Raw genomic sequence first — 23,054 nt, 5'->3', positions numbered from 1 at the left:
TGTGCACAAAAGCCAGACATAAATATTTTAGAGGCGCTCACATCAACGATCTTTGAGGTGATGCTGACTGCTGGCTTCAGCTGAGCTTGCTGGAGAGGCTAGGGTCTTTGGAGGACTCCCACCCTTCTGGGTCATATTGATGAGAAGGACCCCTCCTGATTCACACAGGCATCTGTACAGATATCATCTGTATCATCTCTCGAGGGCAGCTTCTCTGAACAGTGTCTTGTTTTCTCTGCACATCTCCATATTCTACCTGGTCCCACCCTCTTCCTGACCGACCCGGGCTCGGCTTCAACAGAAGCTATCATCTCTCTATGTGCATCACCAGTCCATCTACCTATCAATGCACATATCTGTCATCCACCTATGCATCTGTCCACGTATCCATTTATGTATCTATCCATCATCTGTATCATCTATTATTTATCAGCACCTATCTATCTACCTACCTACCTACCTCCCTATCTGCACCTATCATCTATATTCTACCATCTACATATATATACACATATACATATACTCATGCATATATCCATCCATCTATCATCTATCCATCTCTCACACATGTGTACATCCCATTTGCCCATTGTCCATCCATCCATCCATCCATTATATCTTTACCTTCTGGGAAGCTTAAGAACTACGATTGTGTGCTTTTCTCACCTCCCCGCTAACAGTGCTCAGGGAAGTATGTTTGTCATATGAAGTAGGTATCGCTCAGAACCCTGCACACTGGCTGACCCCCGAACTTCCCCTGCCCCCTAGGGAGCAAAGTGCACCTCAGAATCACCAGATCGGTCAGTGCCCTTTGTGTGTGTAGCAGCTGGAAGTGACAAGATCTCCCCTCAGAGGCCCCGGAAATCAATTCCCTTTCAATTTCAAACCAGTACCAGTGGAGCGGAGAGGAGACAATGTCGCATCCCTGGCCAACATGCACAGATGAAAATAATGAACCACACCAGCAGCCAACGGTGTGGGTTGATCCACCGAAACTCGGCTGCCTCAAAATGGAGCCGTCGGGGCCCAGGGCTTCAATATTTAATGCCGAGACTGGAGGGATAGAGCAGTGAGCCTGGGTGGGAATACACAGCCAGTCACTGGCAAATCGGGTGGGTTATTACTAATTTAGAAGCCCCAGGACCCGACAGAGCTGGAAACAAAGGGATGACTTCACAGTATTGCTGATCAGTGAGGGTGAGGTTCCCACTGTTCCCTCCCAGGGTGACGGCTGCAGTTCCTAAGGCAGGGGACAGGTGAGGCCCAGATCAGAACCTGAAATGCAGAACAGTATTTTGGACTGGCCTGAGGGCTTGTGGTCCTGGATACTCTGAAAGCCGAAGTAGGAGGATCATGAGTTTAAGGCCATCACAGACTACACAGTGAGTTTGAATGTGGTTTGAACAATTTAGTGAGACCCTGTCTAAAAATTAAAGTGTAAACAAAGAAAGATGAGATGAGATGAGATGAGTTTCTAGGAAAGTCAGTGCTACATAGCAAGACCCTGTGTTAAAGACCAAAACCAAAGCATGGGGTATGGCTTAATGGTAGCACACCTGCCTAGAATCCCCCAGTGAGGGGCTGGGGTGTGGCTCAGTGGAAGAGCCCCTGCCTAGAATCCCCCAGTGAGGGGCTGGGATGTGGCTCAGTGGTAGAGCCCCTGACTAGAATCCCCCAGTGAGGGGCTGGGGTGTGGCTCAGTGGTAGAGCCCCTGCCTAGAATCCCCCAGTGAGGGGCTGGGGTGTGGCTCAGTGGTAGAGCCCCTGACTAGAATCCCCCAGTGAGGGCCTGGGGTGTGGCTCAGTGGTAGAGCCCCTACCTAGAATCCCCCAGTGAGGGGCTGGGGTGTGGCTCAGTGGTAGAGCCCCTGCCTAGAATCCCCCAGTGAGGGGCTGGGATGTGGCTCAGTGGTAGAGCCCCTGCCTAGAATCCCCCAGAGAGGGGCTGGAGTGTGGCTCAGTGGTAGAGCCCCTACCTAGAATCCCCCAGTGAGGGGCTGGGGTGTGGCTCAGTGGTAGAGCCCCTGCCTAGAATCCCCCAGTGAGGGGCTGGGATGTGGCTCAGTGGTAGAGCCCCTGACTAGAATCCCCCAGAGAGGGGCTGGAGTGTGGCTCAGTGGTAGAGCCCCTGACTAGAATCCCCCAGAGAGGGGCTGGGGTGTGGCTCAGTGGGAGAGCCCCTGCCTAGAATCCCCCAGTGAGGGGCTGGGGTGTGGCTCAGTGGTAGAGCCCCTGCCTAGAATCCCCCAGAGAGGGGCTGGGGTGTGGCTCAGTGGTAGAGCCCCTGACTAGAATCCCCCAGAGAGGGGCTGGGGTGTGGCTCAGTGGTAGAGCCCCTGCCTAGACTCCCCCATTGAGGGGCTGGGGTGTGGCTCAGTGGTAAAGCCCCTGCCTAGAATCCCCTGACTTTCCTAGAAACTCACTGAGTAGATCAGACTCACCTTGAACACTTGAGCAATCCTTGTGCCCCTAGGCATGTGCCACAATTCTCATCTTTCTTTGTTTACATTTTAATTTTCAGATAGGGTCTCACTAAATTGTTCAAACCACATTCAAACTCACTGTGTAGCCTGGGATGGCCTTAAACTCATGATCCTCCTACTTCAGCTGGGGTACAGCAACATCTACTTGCCATTTCCAAGGCCCTAGGTCCCTGAGTAAAAGAAAGACCATGGGAGAATCCAAAGTTACATCCAATGAGTCAGTCAGTGTCCTTAGTTGGGCACTTGGACACTGCGACCTGGCATCTCCAATGGACTAGGCAGAGAGAAGGGGCGGGGAACAGAGAAGAGGGGAGGGTCAGGTGAGAGATGGAATACTGCAGGAAAGCTGGTACACAGCTCAGCCTTTCGCAGCAGTGTCGTTTTGGACAGAGTGGCAGTGGCAGCTGGAGGATGCTCATTCCCCCTGCCCTGACGTCACCGTGTGCAGAAACTAGGAAGTCAGCACTGGGGCCGCCCATACTCAGTAGGCTGTGGGCTTTCCTTAGATTCCCCAGTTCTTCCACTTACGTGTGTTTGCCCCAGCGGTTCCCCTGCTCTGTTCCACTTGTCCTGCATTGCCATTCGATTGTCCTGGGAAACTCTTCCACAACTGTCAGTGTGAGGAGCCGAGCTGCACTATGGCGGCCTCGGCTTTGGCCACGGGCCAGAGATCCTCATGGCGGGAGGAGGAGCACGTGGATCCGTTCATGTAGGCGACTGCCCTGCATGCTGAGAGGAGGTGGCCCCCGTGGGTAGAGGAAATCAATGCACTGCCTGCGCGCTCGACTTCAGTAATGGAATCCTTCTGATGGAAGGCTGGAAACATCCTCTCAGGGGCGGTCTTCAGCACGCTCTCAATATATCTCATTTTTCTTTTCTAATTTTGTATCTCCAAGTCACACAGTTTTTGTATGGACAGTTGTCAGCTACAAGTGGGCACATATCCATGACTGCTGGAGACTCAAAACATGAAATAGCTGTGTGTGGTGGTGCAGGCATGCAAGTCTAGGGCTCAGTAAGCAGGCCAGGGCAGGAGGATCATCATCGTAAGGTCAGCTAGGGGCGTGGCTCAGTGGTAGAGCCCCTGCCTAGAATCCCCCAGTGAGGGGCTGGGGTGTGGCTCAGGGGTAGAACTGAATCCTTAGAGTCCTGAGAGGTTTGGAGCTGACAGAGCTCTTGCTAAGCATGTTCGTGGTTCTAGGTTCAATGCCCAGTATCAGAATTTGAGTCTGTGTGTGTGTGTGTGTGTGTGTGTGTGTGTCTTTAAGACAGAACCTAATCAACCAAGATTCTGAATTAAAATAGGTCCCACCCTTTGGATTACATGACATTATCAAATTAAGAAATAGAGCAAGAAACTGGGCAGTGGTGGTACATACCTTTAATCCAGCACTGTGAGACAGAGGCAGGCAGATCTCTGTGAGTTTGAGGCCAGCCTGGTCTACAAAGTGAGTTCCAGGACAGCCAGGGCTACAATGAGAAACCTTGTCTCAAAGCAGGGCGGGGAGGGTGGCTGGAGAGATGGGTCAAGGGTTAAGAGCACTAGCTGCTCTTCCAGAGGTCCTGAGTTCAATTCTCAGCAATCAAGTGGTAGCTCATAATCATGTATAATGAGGTCTGGTGCCCTCTTCTGGCCTGCAGGCATACATGCAGGCACAATGTAGCATACACAATAAATAAATCTTTTCTTGTTTTAATGGGGCAAGAAACTATGAGGCTATCGTTCCATCTCTCCTCCCACTCTGTGATCCTACATTCCAGCTGTTGATAATTCAGTTGGGAACCTGAACAAGTATCTTTTTCATCCACAGGACATTTGCTTAAAGTATCAGAAGAAAAAATTGTACCACACTCTCCTATATACCATATAATTACTTTCCAGAATTAACATTCCTGTTTAGCTGCTGTCTTTGTTCTATGAAATATTAACACTGAGTTTCACATGGCCTGAGTTAGATTGGCAATCTGAGCTCCAGAGCACATTTCCAAAGTGATGGAGTGGTGCACAGTGCCAAGCCAGAGCAACACAGTCCTAAGAGGACGAGGGATTTCTAGGGGCTGTGCTGTGCGGTATGAGATCAGCAGGCCTTCTCTCAGCAGAAAACGGGCTTGAAAGCTACAGATACAGCTCAGTGCTGATTGTTTAGCAAACACAGGACACTGGCTTCAATCTCCAGTGCAAAGAGGAAGAGAGAAAGAAGAAAGGATTCTATGATAGAGCCCCTGCCTAGAATCCCCCAGTGAGGGGCTGGGGTGTGGCTCAGTGGTAGAGCCCCTGCCTAGAATCCCCCAGTGAGGGGCTGGGGTGTGGTTCAGTGGTAGAGCCCCTGCCTAGAATCCCTCAGTGAAGGGCTGGGGGTGTGGCTCAGTGGTAGAGCCCCTGCCTAGAATTCCCCCAGTGAGGGGCTGGGGCCATTGCTCAGTGGTAGAGCCCCTGCCTAGAATCCCCCAGTGAGGGGCTGGGGTGTGGCTCAGTGGTAGAGCCCCTACCTAGAATCCCCCAGTGAGGAGCTAGGGTGTGGCTCAGGGGTAGAACTGAATCCTTAGAGTCCTGAGAGGTTTGGAGCTGACAGAGCTCTTGCTAAGCATGTTCGTGGTTCTAGGTTCAATGCCCAGTATCGGAATTTGAGTGTGTGTGTGTGTGTGTGTGTGTGTGTGTGTGTGTGTCTTTAAGACAGAACCTAAGAGGCAAAAGCACCTGCATGGAGCTCATGACCATCTTTAGTACTGTGTCTGCGCATAGCCTGGTGACTCGCTTAATGACACATCTGTATCTTGGTCTGGGGAAGATCATTGTGAGCTCTGGGTTTGCCTGGGCTACACAGTAAGCCTCTGTTTAAATCAATAGACATGTATCCTCACCATGAGGCTGCCTGAGGCCCATGCAGTTTGGTTGTTTTGTTTGTTTGTTTTAACCTCTTCCCTTATTTCTCAGATAAATCCCTAGTGCCACCTCAGGGGTAAGTATCATACACAGAATATCAGGACCTAGTCCCCATCCTCAGGGCCTATGGTCTAATTGTTTTCAGGAATGACATCATTCACTTAGCACAGACAAAAGACAGACCATGTAGTAAGTGTGTTGAACTGTTCACCTGTCCTCCAACCCCGGCACCCTGCTATGCTATGACATCATCAGGTGTCAATCTTCGTGTTCTATGTTGAGAGGGTCTTTTGCTCAATGCTGTTTAACATTCACTGGCCTTGGAGCTCTGGGGAATCCCTGTTTTCATCTCTCCTCTCAGCATAGGAATGCTGAGGTTACAAAAGTGTGCTACTGTGTCTGAGCTCATGTGACTTTGAACTCAGGTCCTCATGCTTACATAGCAAACATGCTCCCTACTGGGTTACCACCCCTGCCCTTGTCATGTTCACGGTTCCTCTGGTATCTGTAGTCCTCTTCCAGACACACCATAGGACCACAGCTGTGGTTAGTGAACCCCAAGGAGAAGTCACAGGTGGAGGCTGCAAGCAGGGTGTCACTGGTCGACAGAGTGAAGCTCCCAGAGCCAGAGTGTCCAGGGATGTTCTTGAGTGTGACTTCTTCGTTGTTCCAAGATCCAGAGGACGGGATGGCAGCTGACAGTGCTCACCTAATGACCCTCGTACAGAATGGGAGCAGAAAAATCATTGTGTAGTTTCCAATCAGTGCATGTTAACAGTCCTTCCTGGCCACAGACCTCCTTCTCCCAAAGATCTGGAGGCTTTCCAACCTTTCTTTCTGAATTTGGCAGAATATGGGGGTTCTGTGGAGCCCTGGACTGACTCCTTTCAGAGAACACCTGCATTTCTTCCTGTACTCTCAGGTTCCCTTCTCATATACTCTTCCTCCCATGCCTATCTCCAAATCACCTAGAGGACACACACACACACACACACACACACACACACACACAGACAAGTGGCCAACATCGGATGCCTTTACCTCCTACTTCCTACCTTGTTTTGAGACAGGATGCCTCGCTGAATATGGGACTTGCTTGTTTCAGCTAAACTGGTTGGTCAGCCCGCCCCCAGGGTCTGTGCCTCCCTGTGTCACTGGAATTACAGGCATGCACAACCACGCCCTGCTTTTTCCATGGGTTCTGATCACATTCAGATGCTCATGCTTAAACACTTTATTGAGCAGGCCGTCTCCCCAGCTCCTTTTGCCTACTTTTGAGCGGACTGAGCTAGTAACACGATGAGTGAAGAGGTCCAGAGTGCCCAGGAGCAATGAAGGCCACACAAGGTGTTGTGTTCTAATCTACTCCTTGCCTAGAACTCTCAGGCTTCAGTAAACATCTACGTGCCTTGCTGAGGACCAATCTGCAGTGTCACTTCCTCAGACATCATCTCTAACACTTCAGAGCAGCGGAGGAGAGTGGAGTGAACTGGTTCTCTTCAGGCAATCACTAGCCAGCTGAATAAAGACTCTCCAATTTCAACACTGGTTTTGTCAAATAATTCATGGCATCTTTGCCCAACCATGACCAGAAGCAATTCTTACACTTCAGTTAACAGTCCCTCACAGTAGGAACTCGAACAAGGAAAGAATCTGGAGGCAGGAACTGAAGCAGAAGCCCTGGAGGACCACTACTTAGTAGCTTGCTCCACCTTTTTTTTTGTTTTTTTTTTTTTTTTTATTTTATTTTATTTTATTTTTTTTTTTTTTTGAGATGGTCTTTCTATGTAGCCCTGGATGTCCTGGAACTTGCTATGTAACAGTGGCCAGAGGACTGGAGATGGCTCAGCAGTTAAGAGCACTGACTGCTCTTCCAGGGGTACTGAGTTCAATTCCCAGCAACCACATGGTGGCTCACAACCATCTGTAATGGGATCCAATGCACTCTTCTAATATGTGTCTAAAGACAGCTGCAGTATACTCACATAAATAGAAAAGAAATAAATCTTCGAAAAATAAGATAAAATAAAAATAATGTTGGCCAGGCTGGACAAGAACTAGGAGATCCACCTACCTCTGCCTCCCATGTGCTGGGATTATAAGTGTGCACACCCAATCATCAGCCTGCTTTTTAGTTTCTTATAGCACCTAGGATAACCAGTCTAGGGGTGGCACTACTCACAATGGATTTGGCCCTTCCATATTAATCACTAATTTAAAAATGCCCCCAGGCCTGTCTTATAGAGGTTATTTCCTGAACTGTGGTCCCCTCTTCTCAGATAGCTAGCTTACGTCAGACTGACAAGTAAGTAAATAGATAAATATAAATATAAACGTAAATAATCAGGACAAAGCTGTAGTATTCCGGGTCTGTTAGCCCAGCCCATAGGCCTTTGGTATTCAGGGGCTTGGGTGACCAACACTTAAACATCTTTCTTAATCCACATGCATAGTGCGACGGTGCTCCAACCACGCTGGCAACAGAAATACAAGCATTTTGGGTATCATCTTGTAATTCATCTGCAGACTGGACCTCACTCTTCCAAGGCATGTTTGTTCAGATGTCCTGTCCCAGACGTTCTGTCTCCCCCAGTCCTGGGATCCTTACAGCCTCACAAATGGGCCATCAAGTCTGTAAATACTGCAGTTCCAGCCTTCGGGTAACTCCTACTGAGCCACAGGAATCTCGTGTAGGGCCGGGTCCTGTCTCAGGCTCCCCGGTACAGGCCTGTCACCTCACCCAGAGCTGCCTCACCGTGACTCAGCCTGGCCAGAGATGTTGCCTGACTGTTCTAGAAAAGAGGCGTCGGGCTGGGAGGGACGAAAAGACAGTGGAGCCGCCGGATTGGTAGCAAGGTAAGTGACGACATCACGGCGCCCAGCCCTCTGGGGGTCATAGCACAAAGGGATTGGCCGATTGTCGGTGACGTCTTGGGCGCGCCGGCGAGCCGGGCCTAGATGTTAGGCGATTGGCTGGTGTGGCGTCATCGGAGCGCGCCGGGGACGCCCAGGATGTGTGACTCTGGATCTGTCCGCTGCGGATAAAATGGACCGGGCTGCTGCGGGGGCAATGCTACGCTTTCCGGCCTTGCGAGGAGTCGGACGCTTCGCATCGATTGGAGCTGCAGGTTCTACTGCGGTGTCACCGGGCTGACCACAGAGGACACCACTTGTCTGTCTCTCCGCCTCTGACTGCCCGTGAATGCCAGGTACTGGTTGGAGTGTGGTTGCGGGGCGCTCTGACCTGGATCATAGTTGCTGCTGGGGCCCGGGGAGCTGGTGAGCCAGGAGCTGGCGTCTCCACTCTGTGATTTCCCGTGGCCTGGGCATCAAGGAGTTACTGTCTCAACACAGTGACATCTCACATCCTCAGGTCAACGGTCCTGAGCCATTGTCGTGGCAGCCAGGCATAGTGGTTGTTGCAGGCCTGTAGTCTCAGCACTGGGATGTTGAGCTGTTAGATCACAAGCTCCAGGCTTACCTGGAGACCGTGTTTCAAGAAACAGTCTACTGGCAGGGCATGGTGGCTCATGCCTTTAATCCCTGCACTCTAGAGGCAGAGACAGGCGGATGTCTGAGTTAATAGCCAGCATGATCTACAGAGTGAGTTAAGGGACAGCCAGGGCTGCATAATAGTGTCTGTCCTCCTGCCTCCCTTCGCTGCCCGCCCACCCCCCCCCCCATTTAAAAAAGAGAGAAAAGGTACAGTCGATGGTCGTTTGGTAATATGTCACCTGCTGCTCGCTTTGAACAAAAACATGTCATAACGTGGACTCTGTTTCTCCCCGACAGGAATGGGATCCACCATAACCAACCACTAAATGCAGTCGGAAGGGAAGGGCAGAGGGCGGGAAGTGAATGGGAGCTCTGAGGTGTTAGAGATGATGTCTGAGGAAGTGACACTGCAGATTGGTCCTCAGCAAGGCATGTAGATGTTTACTGAAGCCTGAGAGTTCTAGGCAAGGAGTAGATTAGAAGTTCCCAGCAGAAAAAGTAATAGAAAGATGTGAAAAGATCTTTGGGGACTTGAACTCTGGAAAGTGCAAGAGTCATTTGATAGGTAACAGGACTTGGAGGAGACTTTGATTTAAGCCTGGTCTCTGGGATGCCTGCCTCTCTGGTTGTCTGTTTCTTGTGGTTAATTAAAGGCAGCTCTTCTATACTTGGAGAGGGGAGGAGATGTCAGGGTCAGCCCTGCTTATATACTGAAGGCCTAAAATCAGCCATAAGCCTAAAATCAGCAATAGGCCTGACATACATGCCTGCTAACACAAAGTCTTGGGTCTCTATGGAAAAAACACTGAAACAGATGTCTATAAACTATTGTAAACAGGCAGCTTTTGTTGAAATCTACCAGCCTGAGTAGTCATAGACCTTGTAAATAGGCAGCCTTTGGCAGATAGTACCAAATTAGATAAGGACAAGTGAATCATAGGCAGAGTCATAGTGACCTGACCCCTGAACCTTCACCCAGCTGATACCCTGTTCTGAAAGATATCTGTACTCCCCCTGAACACCTATGCTCCTGTATCATCCCCTTCCCCATATCTTGCATTTTTGTGCTTATAACCCCTGTGTTAAAAAGTAAAAATTATGATTTGATAAAAAAAAACACACACACACACAGTGTACCCCTGGTTCTGCTGACTTAGCTCCTAACAATCTATTTTCTTGTTCTCAGAAATACTTTGAATTATAAAATGTTATTGTGGTTTTTGTTAGTATGCTGGGTAAAATGATTTTTTTTTTTTTCGAGACAGGGTTTTTCTGTGTAGCCCTGGCTGTCCTGGAACTCACTCTGTAGACCAGGCTGGCCTCGAACTCAGAAATCTGCCTGCCTCTGCCTCCCAAGTGCTGGGATTAAAGGCATGCGCCACCACTGACGGGAGGTAAAATTTTTATTGATCTCATTTTAAACTTCAAAGTTTGTAGTGAGTTAAAATGTCCTTTAACATAATTATAGGTCATATTTATTTTTGTATTGTAAAATGCTAGTTGGTCTGCTGAACATTTTTAAAAAACTGGATTCCTTTTTGAGAATTTCATATATGAACACTGTATTTGCATAATTTTCCCCTTTCTCTCCTTCCTCCCACTTTTCCCAACCCCCCATACTTTTTAAATACATCTTATTATTATTATTTAATTATTGTTTAGATATGTATACGTGTATAAGTATATATGTTTATACAAATATTGATAAAGTGTTTTGGAAAAAAATTTTAAAAATAATTAAAGGCTGCTTTCCGTGATCATCTCTGGCTTGATATTATGGAGTAAGCACAAAGTAAAACTGCAGGCATGAGGGAGTGAGAGGCAAGGGACAGAGTACTCTGGGGAGTGTAGTCGACTAATGCCACTTAACACCTGGGCACAGAATCTTGTTGATGTCAACAAGAGTACTGAGGAAATGAATTTGCAGCGTGAGATCCAAGGAGACTGTAATTTTCAGTGGCAGCTATGGATTGTGTTTGGAAGCCTTTCTCTCTTTCACCACATTTGTTTCGTTTTTGCCAGAGCTGGGGATTGAACCCAGAACTTTCCCCCTCCCACATGCTAGGCAAAGCATTCTGTTATTAAGCTGAGACTTGGTATTTATGATGAAACCACCACTTTCCTCTTTGCTGAGAATTTATGAAACATCAGTCTTTCCCGTGGCCCCAGGATGATTTGGGTCTCCCGTGCTCCCCACAGATAGCTTCTCTGTGCTCCTTGGCTGCAGGTTACAGGTCCTGGTGACCAACTCGGGACCTCATTCTCTTTACCTGTATTTCCCACAGGTGATACTTAAATACCTGTGTGTTTTGGACACCATTCATAATGGAGTTTCCCGACTTGGGGAAGCACTGTTCAGAACCGACTTGCAAACAACTAGGTAAGAACTTTCAAGGGCTCTTCCTGGGAAACAGTATTTCATTGGCTGTTTTATGGAGGGCATCTGGCTATTGTACTCATTACATTGGCTAGTTGGCCTCTGTCCTGGTTTAGCTTCTCAGCATGAAAACTCTGGTGCAGGACACAGGATCTGCTCAGAATTGCAAGTGACCATCTTAAGGCCAGGCAGTAGCTGCCAGGGCTTTGCAGATAACAAAGACAGACAGCTTGAATGGTTGTGATACCACGAGAGATGGCATCTGTGTTGAAAAGACAGCTTTGTGGGTCCTTCATTGTCTCTTGGCCTTACTGCTTTTCTAACTTTGGCGCTGGGGTTGCTGCTACTGGTATAACACTTGTTCAGCATATCTGAAGCTCTGGCTTCCTTTCCAGCACTGGAGAGGTGCAGGTAAGGTCCTCCTAGGCTACATAGGAGTTCCGGGCTAGCCTGCACTAAATAAGACCCTGTCTCAGCTTTTTTTTTTTTTTTTTTTTAAATTTCATGCCCCAAAGTTGTTTTTTCTCACATGTGGCACTTCCATGCTGTGTCTGTCTCTCAGGAGTGAGGAGTCTGATATGCAGAAGCTCCTGCTTTGAATAGTATGGAATTTTCTGGTTCCAGTTCTTCAGAGGATTAACCGTTTTATCCTGATTTTTGTTTTTTAGATTTTCTGCCTATAACATGCGACGCCTGTAAACAAGATTTCTGTAAAGACCATTTTTCCTACACGGGTCATAAGTGTCCCTTTGCCTTCAAGAAGGTAACACATTATCCTGGGGTCTAGACAGCACGGGCTACAGCCGCTCTGTCCAGTTGTTCTGTGCAGGCCAGAGAATGATCTATGATCACCTTGCTTTGAGTTTTGAGTGAGTGGGTTTATTAAGTATATAGGGCAAGCCAAAGAAAAAGTAGCTAGAGAGAGCTGGATGGATGGGTAGGTGGGTATTAAAGCGCCATCAAATTGGGCACTTGGAATATCCTGCAGAAACAGACTAGGGAGGTTGACAGAGTCAGCTGGAGTGTCCAGTTCAGCTTCCTCTCTGGCTGAGATCCCCCTGCTGTAGTCTTCTGGCTTCCTGATCCCAGTCCAGGTATGTCTCTACCTCAGGATAAGCAGTAAGTAGTCCCTCCGTTAGAAGTAGTTTCCCTTCTAACTGTTCTCCAGGACATGGTGCTTTTATTCACGGTCGGCATTGCTCTTTGTTTCTCTGTCACAGTTGGGGGGGTTGACTCCTGCTCATCTAGAAGTCTTGGAGGACACCCTGAAACTTACATGCTTCTGTCTAAAATGGGTTGGGAGTAGGTTACAGCACAGCTGCCAGAGCCAGCTTCTCAGTGAACTCGAGACAGTTTAGCAATATGATGTATGTACGTTACATCAGTAGAGTGGACAGCTACTTAGTGTAGTTATTTATTTATTTTTGGGTTTTTGTTTTTTTGAGACAGGAGCTCACTCTGTAGCTCTGGCATTGCATAGCGCTGGTGGCTTGAAATTTGCTCTGACAATCAGGATGGGCTCAAACTCAGAGAGATCCATATGTGTCTGCCTTCTGAGTGCTGGGATTAAAGACATGAGCCACCTGCCCAGCTAATGTTTTTTTTTTTTTTTTTTTGAGCCAAGGTCTCATATAACCCGTGCCTGCATCAAACTCACTATGTAAACAAAGCTGGCCTTGAACTTGTGATCTATCTACCAAGGTACCAGGCTACTAGAACACACTTCCAAGTAGTTCAGAGCCCATATATGCCCAATGACTTCCTCACTGGACAGTGCAGGACTGCAGGATGTAAAGCTATCAACATTTATTTCCAGAGACTTGGAGTCAAATTCCTGTTTTAACTGAATCACACATTAATGAATCAGGTTAAAATTCACACAAGATGGTTCTTATCTAAGGGCAGAATGGATTTGCAGATCAAGAGACAAGGCTCATTTAGAAACCGAACAAGTGTTCTCAACTATTTTATATATGCAGATGGGGCAGGGGAGAGCAGGGGACAAAGGCAGCCACCTCCCTCTCTTACTCTCCACATTTTTTGAGACAAGATCTCTTTTTAAATCTCCCAGTTGGACAGCCAGGCTGGCCAGCAAGCCCAGGATCTTCCTGCCCTGCCTCCCCAGCATTGGGATGACAAATACATGCTGCCAGCCGGGCATAGTGGTAGACACGCCTTTAATGCCAGCACTCCAGAGGCAGGGAGATCTCTGAGTTCAAGGCCAGCCTGGTGTACAGAGCAAATTCCAGGACAGCCAAGACTACACAGAGAAACCCTGTCTCAAAAAAACAAACAACCACACCACCAAAAATAATTGCAAGCGCCTGGCTCTTACGTGGATGCTGGGGTCTGAGCTTGGGTCTCTGAGCCATCTCCGCCACTCCGAAGATTGGGTTACACAACCATGGAGCAGATGGCCAGCTCTGCTCACTATAAGATTGTGTGGAAGGAAAGACCATCGTAGATTCTGGAGGATGTCTGCTCTAAGCTCTGCCTGAGAGGTGGCAGAGTGTCAGCAGTCAGTCTTTTGGGACAGTCAGGAGGTCAACAGTCAGGAGGTCAGGAGAGCTGCACGATTGCCAGTGGCTACAGCCTGTGATCTCTGCAGGTGTGCTCTCTCTAGGTGGTGTATTTGTACAGAAATCAGGCTGTGACCCTCACCGAGCCTGTGGGAAAGTCTGCATCCTCTTAACCAGACTGTGCTGGGTATGAGGGCTGAGTAGAGGACAGCCCCAGATGACATCCACCTTGTTTTTTTGAGGTAGAACTCACTGCCAGGAGTTCACCAAGTAGGTTAGGCTGGCTGGCTAGCAAGCCCCAGGGATCCTCCTGTCTCCACCTCCCCAGTGTTGGGGTTACCAGCATACTCCACCAAACCTGGCTTTCAGGTGCATAATGGGGGGTGGAACTCGGGTTCTGATGCTTAGGTGGGGATATCTTTACCAACTGGACCGTCTCCCATCCCTCAGACTGCACCCTTAGGATGTGTCCCACACTGAGCAGTCACTGCTGGTCCTTCCTCTTCACACACTGAGCTTGCGTATCCCGGCACCAGGGAAGAGCAATCGTCCAAGTTTCTTGTTTATTCAGTCTCTGTAGCAAGTGTTTCTAGGAGATTCCACACCATCCCGCTAGAAGGTCCCTCAAGTCCAGGGCTTCACTCTATCCCAGAAGTGACTCACAGATGATATCAGTGAACCCTGCCCACTTCCCCTGGTGCCATATGGATAGTGGATGACTTAGTGTCACATGCCTTAACTGGGGCTGGCCCTGGTCTAGCCAAGCCATTGGGATGGGTGGGGTAGGTGACTCAGATTCCTGTTTACCAGGCTCTGATGACCAGTGGCTACCTATTTGTGGACCTTTCCTTGTGCCCATATAGGTAGCATCTATCCAGAGATCACACAGGAGTGCTTTGTTTCTTGGTGGTCACATTAGGCCACTGAGGTAGCTGCCCTCAGACAGCAGACCAAAAAGCCTGTGATCCTGTTTCCATCTGATGGCAGCCACCCCATGCCCTCTGGCATGGACCCCTCCCTCAACAGTCTTGGCTCAGAGTTTTGACTATGCTGGTTGGTCACTCTTAGAGCTCCTCATTCCCTCCAGAGCCCCTCAGTCTCTGGCTGGCACCGTAATGGGCGCAGCCTATCTACTGCTGAGGGCATCTCCCTCCTTATAAAGCCACGTGAGCATCAGAGGCAGCTGTGCAGAGTGACTCCTGGGATCCTTCCTATCACCTTGGCTCTGAGGGGTCAGGTGGGTCCCCTCCCACAGCCATGATATGCCCCCACCCAGATATCACCAGCTTCCTTTCTCACTTGAGGGGCCTCCAAAGCTGGTGGTGGCCCTTTTTGTCTTTAAACCCCACTAGGCAACCTTGGGGGGGGGGGCGGGAGACAGAGAGAGAAAGATGGAGGTGTGCGTGAGTGTGAGTCTTGGCATCATTGTATGTTTGTTATTTCAGGATGTGCAGGTGCCTGTGTGTCCACTCTGTAATGTCCCCATTCCTGTGAAGAGAAGTGAGATCCCAGATGTGGTGGTCAGCGAGCACATGGACAGAGATTGCACCTTTCACCCTGGGAGGAACAGAAACAAGGTGAGAGTTGGCTTAGGGCCAGCACAGGCCAGTGTACACATGGTGCTGCTGCCGCTGCTGCTTTTCCGGGAAAGGTCAATTTTCTTATCTTTTTCTTTTTCTTTTCCCCTCATCCTCTTCCTCTTCTTCCTCCTTCTTCCTCCTTCCTCTTCTTCCTTCTTCTTCCTCCTCCTTCTTCCTCCTTCTTCTTCCTTCTTCTTCTTCCTTCTTCTCCTTCCTTCCTCTTCCTCCTCCTCCTCCTCCTCTTCCTCCTCCTTCTTCTTCGATAGCTATGTGGTATACATAGTCCAGGCTGGTTTACTTTTGCTTTATAGTTCCTGATCCACCTGATTGCCTCTCCGGAGTGCTGGTTTGCACGACCACGCCCGTTGTATATGGTGTTGGGGATCACACTGAGAACACGGCTCATTAGGCAAGCAAACGGGATGAAGCACATCTTCAGCCCCAGAGCTGTATTTTCTAAGTGTGGAGTGCTGGCCGTCCATGGGAAGCGGCGATAGACCTTCCTGTGCTGTGCATGGAGAGTCTGCCTTGTGACCTTCCTGTGCTGTGCGTGGTGACTTTGCCTTGTGGAAACAGTTTGCGAGCCTCCCAAGGCTCCCAGGTTAGGTCCTTGTTTTCAGGGAATTGCAAGTTTCTGAGATGAAAAAGGGCAAGGCTTTCTACAACCTTCTGTTAACTCTCCTACACTCCTGGGGACAGAAGTGGGCCACCTTTTCTGTCCTCTCCCTTGGGTGTGGCAGTGAGGGTCCCTGTCTTTGGTCTCTTTTAGAGAAGGCAAGTCCCCTGTCACAACGGGCAGCACAGGCAAGGACTGTGTGGCCCCTGTGGGCACTGTCTTCTCCATCCTGCCCCACCTGGGGCTGGCAGCCTCTATCCCTCCAGGCAGGTCTCCTGCTGCTCTGAAGAAGCTGTGCCTCTGACTCTAAGGAGAGCCTGAGGTCTCTCTCGGGGATGTGGTCCTGCTTCGCCCAGTCTCCCAGCAGCCATTTCTGCCCCAAGTGTGGTTTGTTTCCTCAGTGGACGTGCTCTGAGTCTTTCTTCCAGCTGATGCTGGGTCTTCGCTCACCTGCAGCTCCAGCGTCTACAGTTTGGCTAAGCACTCCCCCCACTCCCTCTCCTCCTGTTTCCCCTTATCTTCACCTCTCCCTCCCTCCCTTCTTGTTTTTGAGACCTAGTCCAGCTCACTCCCAATCCTCCTGCCTCACGTTTTTGAATTACAGGCCTGCACCACTGTGCCTAGTGCTTTCTGTTTGCTTTTCTGGTTCATTTCTTTTAGGGAAATCTCTTTTTGCTGCTAATGTGACATTCCATGAGGGCAGATCCTTCCCCAGCAGCTGCAAGCCGCACGGTCCCGGCCTGGGCTGCAGGCTCTGGGGCCCTCACCACTCCTGCTGCTCCTCCCCAGAGGCTCCTCTCATGTTTACTCCTGCCAGCTCTTTCCTTCTAAGCCCGGCCTCACCCTGCCCGGCCTCACCCTACCCACCATTTTTCAGAGTAAGCACACACACTACCATTGTGCAGCTTCTAGAAGAGTGTTTTGCACACGCGTGTGCACTGGCAGAGCATGCAGCTTAGTGGATAAAGCTTTTTCTGCCTGGCCGTGCAAGCCTGAGAACCTGAGTTAAATCCTTAGAAGCCATGTAAAGGTAGAAAAATAAAATTATTTTGCTAGGGTCCTGACCTTCACATACGCGTGACTCACATCTGTGTTCCCCACCCTGTCACACACAGTTTCTTTAGAAATAGCCTAGTGTCCTCCTCAATTGTCATCTGCTTAACAGCTCTCAGCTCCTAGTACTTCGAAGCTATCTTAGTGCACTTCTCAAATGCTTTGACATAAGTATACACGAAGTCCACTGAGCACCTCCGCCTCAGACAGGAGGGCATGAAGTCTGTTCCACAGTGCACCACACCAAGCCACAGTTAGAAGCCTGTCCCATTCTGCAGCCTGGTCCCCACTGCTGTGCCCATTTTACAGGATGTAGTTCTGCCTGACACTCCAGGCTCTTATGTAAAATAGTATCTCATTCTCTCTTGGCTCCCCCGACCCCTGCATCCAAACATCTGTACCTTCCTTTCCTCCTGGGGCATCCTGCTCACACACAGGCTCCTGCTGCAGGCCTCTTGTGCCTCTGGGTAAGTCTGCCAGAGGCTGGCTGCTGGGTGCTGCCTAAACCACCCGTTATAGTTCATAGGAGTCAGGGGCTCTGGGAATTTATATCATCATCCGCCCCTCCCATCCAGAGCACTGCTGGTGTGTGTGACGCCACAGATACACCAGCGTTCTTGAACTTGTGAATATAACCTCTGCTGTCTCCACAGCTTGTCTCCACAGCTTCTGATCCATTTGTCCTCATGGGGCTGCTGCTGGCTTTGCCTCTCTCCCTGCCGTGTCTTCTTTCATTGCCTGTTGCCTCCCCCAGGTGTCCCAGCTTTGCTGTCTCCATAGGCAGTTTTTACCCCTCAGCTGGCACAAGCTGCCTAATCAGAACCTTTGCATCCTCTTTCTGAGTGTCCAGGGCCTGTCAGCTTTTTATCTCACCTTTAGAAAACCTTTTAAAGTCACATGGCATGCACACCTGTATATCTAGCAGTTGGGAGGCAGCAGCAGGGGGATCACTGAGTTCAAGGCCAGCCTGGTACACAGTGAGCTCCCAGCCAGCCAAGGCTGCATAAAGATAAAATGTTTATGTTGGTGTGTGTTTGTGCACCTGCATATGTGTGTGCATGTGTGTCCATGCATGCATGTGTGTGTGGAGGCCAGAGGAGATGTCTGCTGACCTGCTCTACCATTCTCCACCGTATTTCCTTCTGACAGTTTCTTGTTGAACTTAGGCTGACAGTCTGCTAGCTATAGTGACCCTCCTGTCTCTGCTCCTCAAGGGCTGGGGTTACAGGCATGTGTGTAACCCTGCCCAGCTTTTTATGTAGGTGCTGGGGATTTGACCTTTGATCTCTGTGCCTCCCGTGTGCTCATAACCCCTGGGCCACCTCTTCCTCCTCAGCTTCAGGGTTTTTGTTGTTGCTGTTGTTTTTGTAGGGCAGAGTCAGGGAATTGATGTAATGCTTGGCTTTAGCATAGTCCTTCCTTCTACTTTAAACAGCCTTTATTACATTATTCATGTGTGCTAATGGTGAGGTTGAGGGCAAGGCGGGGTTCAGCAGAGGCCAGGGCTCACATATGGAGTCTGTTCCCTTCCCCCGCAGCCTCTGTGAGTAGTTAGAATCACAGCCTCGTGCTACTGGGCCAGCCACCAGTGCCCATCTGGGCTGTGACCTGCTGATGACAGAAGCGACTTTGTTCTTGCAGGTTTTCACACACCGCTGCTCCAAAGAGGGATGCAGGAAGAAAGAGATGCTGCAGCTGACTTGTGCTCAGTGCCATGGCAACTTTTGCATTCAGCACCGCCATCCTCAGGACCACAACTGCCAAGCTGGGAGTAGCTCAGCCAGCCGAGGGAGGTGAGCAGGGATCCCGGTGATGCTGATCTGGTGTGCAGCGTGCCACACAGAAGGGAGCTTAGACCACAGTCAGAGCTGGAGTCCTGTGAAGTTAGGCCTGTAGCTGCCACATACTGGGGGCTTCAACCGGGGCATTTATTCTTTCACGGGCTAGAGCGAGTTAGCAGCTGGCTCCTTCCAAGACACCCTCTCCACCTCTCCCAGTTTCTCCTGTTTTCTGGTTTACCCAGCACTCCCTGGTGAGCCTGGCTTTGTAGCCCCATTGCATCCACCCTTGCTATGTTTTGGTGTGGTATTTCCAAGCATGTCTGCATCCTGCTTCCTGCTCTCTATCGGCTGAGTGGCCTGCTGCCTTGACTGATGTCCGGACAGCAGATGCTCAGTTTGATCACCTCAGTGAAGACTTGTCTCTAAATGAGGTCCTTCCTGGGCGCTAGTGAGATTGGGTTGGAACATTGGCCTTTTGGTGGAGGCAATACAGGTCAACCGTTATTGCTACCTTTTTCGGTAGTAGAAATCTGCACTCCTGAGTCAGAATGACACGTAACTTCCTTTTTTGTTATGTGTGTCCATGCATGAATGTCGTGCACACATGAGTGCACATGGACGTTGGTCCTTCAGTTCCACCGTGTCTGACCCAGGTCTCTCATTTGCTGCACTGTGTGCCAGACCTGAGAGCTCTTTGCGGGAGCCCTGCAGACACACTAGCACCTGGCTTTTATGTAGTGCTGGGAATTGAAACGAGTCCTCGGGCTTGTGCAGCTGTGTACTGAGCTGTCCACCAGCCCCGTAAGTGACCCTTTATGTTTTAGTCTTTCGTTGGGGGCGAGATTATACACATGTGCTGTGGCGTGCACGTGGAGGCCAGAGGCCAGTGGAGTTACTGTGTAATTCCACTTGACTTTCTCAGACTGGATGTGATCCACAGATGTGAGTGGGTGGGCTCTCTATCTATCTCTACTATCTAAGTGCGCAGATGTGAGTGGGTGGGCTCTCTATCTCTACTATCTAAGTGCGCAGATGTGAGTGGGTGGGCTCTCTATCTATCTCTACTATCTAAGTGCGCAGATGTGAGTGGGTGGGCTCTCTATCTCTACTATCTAAGTGCGCAGATGTGAGTGGGTGGGCTCTCTATCTATCTCTACTATATAAGTGCGCAGATGTGAGTGGGTGGGCTCTCTATCTATCTCTACTGTCTAAGTGCACAGATGTGAGTGGGTGGGCTCTCTATCTATCTCTACTATCTAAGTGCACAGATGTGAGTGGGTGGGCTCTCTATCTATCTCTACTATCTAAGTGCGCAGATGTGAGTGGGTGGGCTCTCTATCTATCTCTACTATCTAAGTGCGCAGATGTGAGTGGGTGGGCTCTCTATCTATCTCTACTATCTAAGTGCACAGATGTGAGTGGGTGGGCTCTCTCGACGTGGGTAAGAGGGTCGAATAAACATAAGTCTGACTTTCTCTATAGGGCTTCCACATCCAGAGCTGCTGAGCAGAAGAAGCCATCAGGAGTCAGTTGGCTGGCCCAGCGGCTCAGGTACGGAGACTCAGGCTGTGTGTCTCTGTGTGATGTCGTGTGCTTCCATAAGAAAGGCCAGAGCTGGCCACCGTAGCTATTTTTTAGAATGCGCTGAGTTTCCTCCCAGGCCATTTTTCACTTCAGACCCCTGCTAGGCAATTCCGACATGTGTGGTCACCCATCGATTCTGTCTCTTTCAGGAGGACGGTGCAGTAACGGCGAGGCTCCTGTCTGCCACACAGCAGCTCCTTTCTGTTGGGTTTTAATCCTGGTGACATGGCCTCCAGCACTTTCCGGCTTCTCCTGAGTCTGAGTCTTTATGGAAGAGTCTCCCATTGACTGCCCAAGTTAGGACAAGGAGATGGCTCAGTGGGTGAAGTGCTTGCCTCAGAAGCCTAAGGACCTGAGTTCATCCCCAGAACTGAGTGTGCTTGGTGCACACTTGAACTCTCAACACTTGGGAGGTGGCGAGAAGAAAATTTCCAGGGCTCTCTGACCAGCAGCCTAGCATTATTGGAGAGTTCCAGGCCAGAAAGATGCTGCCTCAGAAACCAAGGTGGATACTCTCTACAGAAGGACATCAGAAATTCACCTCTGACCCCCCCCCCCACACACACACACACGTGTACCCAGATGTACACACACAAGATGTACAATTTATTTAGTAAAATAAGTGAGGCTGTTCAGCAACTCCTTAAGGTGGGTTAGGTTACCATAGCAAAAAGCTGCAGGGTTCAGGAGCTGAGGGCTTGTGTACACCTCCTTAGTGGTGGCTTTGGCCTGTGCTAAACCACTCCAGGACTCAGTATTCTGGAAAACTCTGTCCTATAACAGGAAAGAACTACCATCTGCTCTATATTCTTCCCTCCATGGCTTTTGTAATGAGGTGCCTTTGGGGCACAGTCTATTCATGGTCCCCAAGAACAAGAGTCAGTGTGGTTCCCTTTCCCGACCTCTGGCTGAGGCTGCTGTGGAGGAAGGGCGTGCAGTGATGTCTCCAAGGTTGAGCATCAGCCTCACCATGCCGTGGCTCCACATGCCTGGGTTCAGGTTGTTTAGTTTTTTGAGACTATGGAGCCCTGACTGTCCTGAACTCACTCTGTAGACCACACTGCCCTTAAACTCATAGTAACCCCATGACTCTGTCCCTTGAGTGTGGATTCGCTTTTAACTCCCAAGAAGAGCACCAAGGAATGGGAGCCATTTCAGAACTGTGTGGTTCTGCAGTAGAAGCTTCTCGTGCTGAAGCACCACAGCAGTGGACTGAGTGTGTCCTTGGGCCAAAACTGAGGCTCTGGGCCTCAGGGTGCAGCCAGAGTCACTCCGTGCCACCTGTGGCCTGACCACATCTGCCAGCTGGCCATGACAGTGGGGGGAGATGCTTGGGGTACTCTAGTCACCTCCATATAAGGGTTGACCCTCACTTTCCAGGAGCTTGGGTACTGGGATGACATAGGACCAACCACTCAAGCTGGTTTTGACCTTCACCTTAGTTCTGATGGCCTTTGGGATAGTTAACTGCATGAATTCCATTCGTAACAGCATTGTGCAGGTTTTGTGGCCTCTAGCTGGCATGGGCAGGCCGGGGTGGGTTCCACTCACTCTGTTGTCTAAAGACCTGACTCTGTCCTAAGCCAGTGCCTTCATCACAACACCAGCCTGCTCAGTCCATCTCTGGACTCATCGGTGCACTCTGCCTGTCCCCAGTGTCTGGCTAGATCTGGGGGGACTCGGAACAAGGTCTAGGCAATGGTGCTCTGTGGGGACACTGAGACAAACCAGTCTTTTATACTTCCACTTCCCAGGGTGACAGCCGTTCATCCTCATGCTAGTAGACACTTGAGATGTAGCCACTATAACAGCTTGTAATTCAACTTAAGTTTTAAGGCAGCTGGGTTCAGTAATTAGACAATATTTAAATAAGGTCTTAGTCTCCCGTCTAACCATTGTATGCAATAATGTTTCCGCTGAGATGACTAAGCTGGGTATTGAAAGCACATTGGGTGGGCTGGGGGAATGGTCCAGTGATAAGAGCTTGTATCTCTCCTGCAGAGGACCAGAGCTTGGTTCCCAGCACCACCCATACCAGATAACTCACAACTACATGTAACCTCAGCTCCAGGGGCATCTGATGCCTGTGAACTCTGTGGGCCCTTGCATACACATGCACATATTCTTAAACATGAATTCGGAAGTACACTGGGAAAGGTTAGAGCCTAGAGTTAGTGGGTTAACCCTCACCTAGAGCCCATCGGTGAGGAGCTGGGGCCACAATTCAATAGGAGAGCGCTTGCCTAGAACCCCTCGGGTCTGGGGCATAGTTTAGTAGTGGAGGACCTGCCTGTCATGTCTGAGGCCTCAGAGTCTATCCCTACTACTGCAAAATCACCAGACTGAAGACAATATCAAATGTAAGACATTGTGTGTTGAAATATTTTATATATAATGGTTAATAAAAATATTATATTCCACCTGTTTTTTTTTTTATTTAATTTTATTTTAGACAGTCTCTTTAAATAACCCTCACTATCCTGGATCTCACTATGTAGACCAGGCTGGCCTTGAACTCAGATTCTTCTGTCTACTCCTGGAATTAGAGGTGTGTACCACCACTCCTGGCTTGTTTAATTTTTGTGTGTGTGTGTGTGTGTGTGTGTGTGTTGTCTGTGTGTATGTGCACCATGTTCATGCCTGATGCTTGCAGAGGCCAGATTTTTTTTTTTTTTTTAGGAA

At 49.5% G+C, this 23,054-nt stretch overlaps 1 protein-coding gene across 1 annotated transcript; it reads left to right on the top strand.

The window, feature by feature from the left end:
- Positions 1–8,353: 8,353 nt before the first annotated feature.
- On the top strand, positions 8,354–22,792 carry Zfand2a (zinc finger AN1-type containing 2A). The gene is made up of 7 exons (XM_076923475.1): positions 8,354–8,576; positions 11,148–11,242; positions 11,908–12,002; positions 15,204–15,335; positions 18,649–18,800; positions 20,271–20,339; positions 20,522–22,792. The coding sequence occupies exons 2-7, from the start codon at positions 11,188–11,190 to the stop codon at positions 20,535–20,537; spliced, it is 519 nt and encodes a 172-aa protein (XP_076779590.1). The 5' UTR covers positions 8,354–8,576; positions 11,148–11,187; the 3' UTR covers positions 20,538–22,792.
- Positions 22,793–23,054: the final 262 nt, after the last annotated feature.

The sequence above is a fragment of the Arvicanthis niloticus genome, chromosome 24, assembly GCF_011762505.2.
Source record: "Arvicanthis niloticus isolate mArvNil1 chromosome 24, mArvNil1.pat.X, whole genome shotgun sequence".
Lineage (NCBI taxonomy): Eukaryota > Metazoa > Chordata > Mammalia > Rodentia > Muridae > Arvicanthis > Arvicanthis niloticus.
The sequence above is the reverse complement of the archived record's forward strand: the minus strand, read 5'-3'. Positions and strand labels throughout refer to the sequence as shown.

Bases quoted from the DNA above. Each gene is read 5' to 3' on its own strand.
- Zfand2a (XM_076923475.1), top strand. From the start codon at position 11,188: ATGGAGTTTCCCGACTTGGGGAAGCACTGTTCAGAACCGACTTGCAAA. The intron at 12,003-15,203 runs GTAACACATTAT...TTGTTATTTCAG, and splicing joins GTCCCTTTGCCTTCAAGAAG to GATGTGCAGGTGCCTGTGTG. The intron at 15,336-18,648 runs GTGAGAGTTGGC...TTGTTCTTGCAG, and splicing joins CTGGGAGGAACAGAAACAAG to GTTTTCACACACCGCTGCTC.